Genomic DNA, 3,212 nt, shown 5'->3' on the forward strand with positions numbered 1-3,212 from the left:
TCCCTTCAACTCTCATTTTACCCTTCCAACTCTTATCCCTCTAACTCTCATCTTACCTCTCTCACTCTTACCTTATCCTCTCTCTTATCTTATCTCTCTAACTTTCTCATCTTACCACTCCTTTAACACCTTACCCCTTTAACTCTTATCTTACTCCTCCAACTCTAACTCTCATCTTATCCCTCTAACTAACTCTTATCTTACACCTTCTCCACCCCACCCCTCCTTGTTCCAGCCCAGAAGCCGACAGCCATTGTTTCACCTATGACAGGGACAACCCGGGATGTGGTGGAGGCCACGTTGAACATCGGTGGATTCCCTGTGGTGCTGAGTGACACGGCTGGGCTGAGGGACACCAGTGACGTTATTGTAAAAGAGGGTGTCAACCGTGCCCGCCAAAGGTACAAGGGACAGAGTGGGTTTGGCTGAGGGTGGGATTGGAGGGCAGTGGCTACAGCATGTGGCTTTTAAACCAGTGTGGAAGAAATAATACGTCAGCAGACATGAAATGCACAGATATAGGATGGGGGACACCTGGCTGAATCAGACCACATGTGAAAGGGATCTAGGAGTCCAAGTAGACCACAAATTGAACATGAGTCAACAGTATGATGCAGCAGCTAACAAGGCCAATGCAATTTTAGCCTGCATCCATAGAAGTATAGTGTCTAGATCAAGGGAAGTAATACTGCCAATGTATTCTGCTGTGGTCAGGACTCACCTGGAATAATATTGTGTCCAGTTCTGGGCAAAACAATTCAAAAAGGACATTGAGAAACTGGAGCCATGTGTCCAAAGGAGGGAGACTAAAATGGTGAAGGGTCTGGAAACCATGAAGCCTTATGTGGAAAGACTTAGGGATCTGGGGATGTTTAGCCTGGAGAAGAGAAGGTTAAGAGGGGATATGAGAGCCCTGCTTAAATACTTGGAGGGATGTCATATTGAGGAGGGAGCAAGCTTGTTTTCTGCTGCTCCAGAGAACAGGACCCAATAGCACAACGGATGCAAGCTAAAGGAAAAGAGATTCCGCTTCAACATTAATAGGAATGCCCTGACAGTATGGGCTGTTCGACAGAGGAACACCCCGCTTCGCCATGCAGTATGGTGGAATCTCCTGCTTTGGAAGTCTTTAAACAGAGGCTAGATGGCCATCTGTCAATGGGGATGCTTTGATTGAGAGTTCCTGCATGGCAGAACGGGGTTGGACTGGATGGCCATTGCGGTCTCTTTATACTCTACGATTCTATGATTTGTACTTGTCTGTTGGACTCAGATGACTCCTTTCTCCTTCCCGCAGGGTGGACAGTGCCGATCTTATCCTTGCTGTCCTGGATGCGGCTGAAGTGTCCCAACAAACTGACCAGCTGCCCTCCATCTTGCTGGGCATCGTGATGCCCAAGGAACATCCAGGGGCTCATCCATGCATTCTGGTGCTGAACAAAGCAGACCTCCTCCAAGGAGAGGACCAAGAGAGTCTCCGGGTGGCCTGTGCCCATTTGGGGTTGCCCCCTACCTGCTTACTCTCTTGCAAAACCGGAGAGGGAATCGGACCATTCCTGCGGACGTTGGCAGATCACCTGGCACGCCTGTGAGAAGGGAATGGGAATGGAATGTTTTGAATTTTGACATTATTTTTGCACAGGGAAGGGATGTGAGATGCAACATTTTTCTCCACTTGGGTAGTTTGTGAAGGGTTGACTGGTGCATCTCATGTATCAAAGATGCTTGGGACCAAAATTTTGGATTTTGGATTTTTTTCTCCAAGATTTTGGACTATGTTCATACACTGTAGGCCTTCCCCATTTGCTGGGGTTAGGGGCACAGGACTAATGTGACAGTGGAAAACCCACAAATTAATTATATTATTTTTGACAATTATATTATTGTTACAATTATTAAATAATATTATTTTCAATTACTTATATTTACCTGTGATTACACCTCTCTAGGAATCTCTAGGTCCTCTAGCACAAATCTGTGGTCAACATTCATCTGAAGTTGACCACAGAATCATGCTGGAGGACCCACAGATGCCTAGAGAAGTGTTTTCTCTAGAAATCTCATGGTCCTCCAGCGCAAGTCTATGGTCAGCATCCACTAGACATTGACCATAGAATTGCACTGGAGGACCTACAAATGCCTAGAGAAGTCTTTTCTCTTAACATCTCTAGCTCCTCCAGTACAACTCTAGGGTCAACATCTGCCTGAAGTTGACCATAGAATCAGGCTGGAGGACCTACGAATGCCTAGAGACATGTCTCTAGGCCATCCTGCCTGACTCTGTGGTCAGCATCCACCAGTGATTCCTAGAGAAAGCATTCTTTTAAGCATTTGTAGGTCCTCCAGCATGATTCTATAGTCAGCATCTGTTGGATGCTAACCATAGAGTTGCTCTGGAGGACAGAGAGATTCCTAGAGATTCGGTATGTGCAAATCGACCTCTCGTCATAATCGTACTTTTAATCTTGCCCCACAGGTGTGGAGACCCCTTGGTTGGCTCCCCCAGCCCCACCCGTGCTCGGCACCAACTCGGCTTGACCAAGTGCCTGGAGGCCCTCGGACGTTTCGGCCAGTACCGGCCGGTGGATCTGGCTCTGGCTGCTGAGGAATTACGTCTGGCCCGGCGGCAACTGGGGCAACTGACGGGGCAAGTGGGGGCCGAGGAGATCCTGACTCTCATCTTCCAGGATTTTTGCATTGGCAAGTAAAGGGAGCAAGTTGGAACAGTTTGCTGGACGTTGTCGCCCTCCAGAGGCAGATGGTGGTTTTACAGTTTTGGGATAATAATCCTTTTAACTCCCTAAATTCTTGCATGGGCTAGGGGTGAGAAACAAGGACCCTTGGTTTATTCAACGGTGAGAGTTTTGTGGCCAGAGAAAAGATTTTGAAGAAGATTGGAATCCAAAGTTGGAAGGGTCCCCAGAGACCATCCAGTCTAACCTCTGCTCAATCTCCCATCTCTAGAGTCTATTGAAAAACCTCCAGAGAAAGATATTTCACCACCTCTCTGGGAAAATGATTGCATTGCCCAGCCGCTCTTAACCCTCAAGAGGATCTGGGTTCAAGTCCTCAATCAGCCATGAATAACTTTGGGAGAATTATTCTCATTTTCACCTTGACAGGGATGATGTTAGGAAAAAGGAGCAAGAGGAGGAGGAGATATATAGGCTGCCCTGATCATTTATTATGATCTAAATTGATGCATAGATTGA

At 47.1% G+C, this 3,212-nt stretch overlaps 1 protein-coding gene across 1 annotated transcript; it reads left to right on the forward strand.

Annotated features, from left to right (window-relative positions):
- Nucleotides 1–60: 60 nt before the first annotated feature.
- Nucleotides 61–2,778, forward strand: LOC121916748 (tRNA modification GTPase GTPBP3, mitochondrial-like). The gene is made up of 3 exons (XM_042442164.1): nucleotides 61–401; nucleotides 1,298–1,588; nucleotides 2,477–2,778. The coding sequence occupies exons 1-3, from the start codon at nucleotides 265–267 to the stop codon at nucleotides 2,706–2,708; spliced, it is 660 nt and encodes a 219-aa protein (XP_042298098.1). The 5' UTR covers nucleotides 61–264; the 3' UTR covers nucleotides 2,709–2,778.
- The last annotated feature ends 434 nt before the right edge of the window (nucleotides 2,779–3,212 follow it).

Source organism: Sceloporus undulatus, chromosome 10, assembly GCF_019175285.1.
Source record: "Sceloporus undulatus isolate JIND9_A2432 ecotype Alabama chromosome 10, SceUnd_v1.1, whole genome shotgun sequence".
Classification (NCBI taxonomy): domain Eukaryota; kingdom Metazoa; phylum Chordata; class Lepidosauria; order Squamata; family Phrynosomatidae; genus Sceloporus; species Sceloporus undulatus.

Coding starts and splice junctions, on each gene's coding strand:
- LOC121916748 (XM_042442164.1), top strand. CDS start 265: ATGACAGGGACAACCCGGGATGTGGTGGAGGCCACGTTGAACATCGGT. Junction 402..1,297: donor GTCAACCGTGCCCGCCAAAG/GTACAAGGGACA, acceptor TCCTTCCCGCAG/GGTGGACAGTGCCGATCTTA. Junction 1,589..2,476: donor GCAGATCACCTGGCACGCCT/GTGAGAAGGGAA, acceptor CTTGCCCCACAG/GTGTGGAGACCCCTTGGTTG.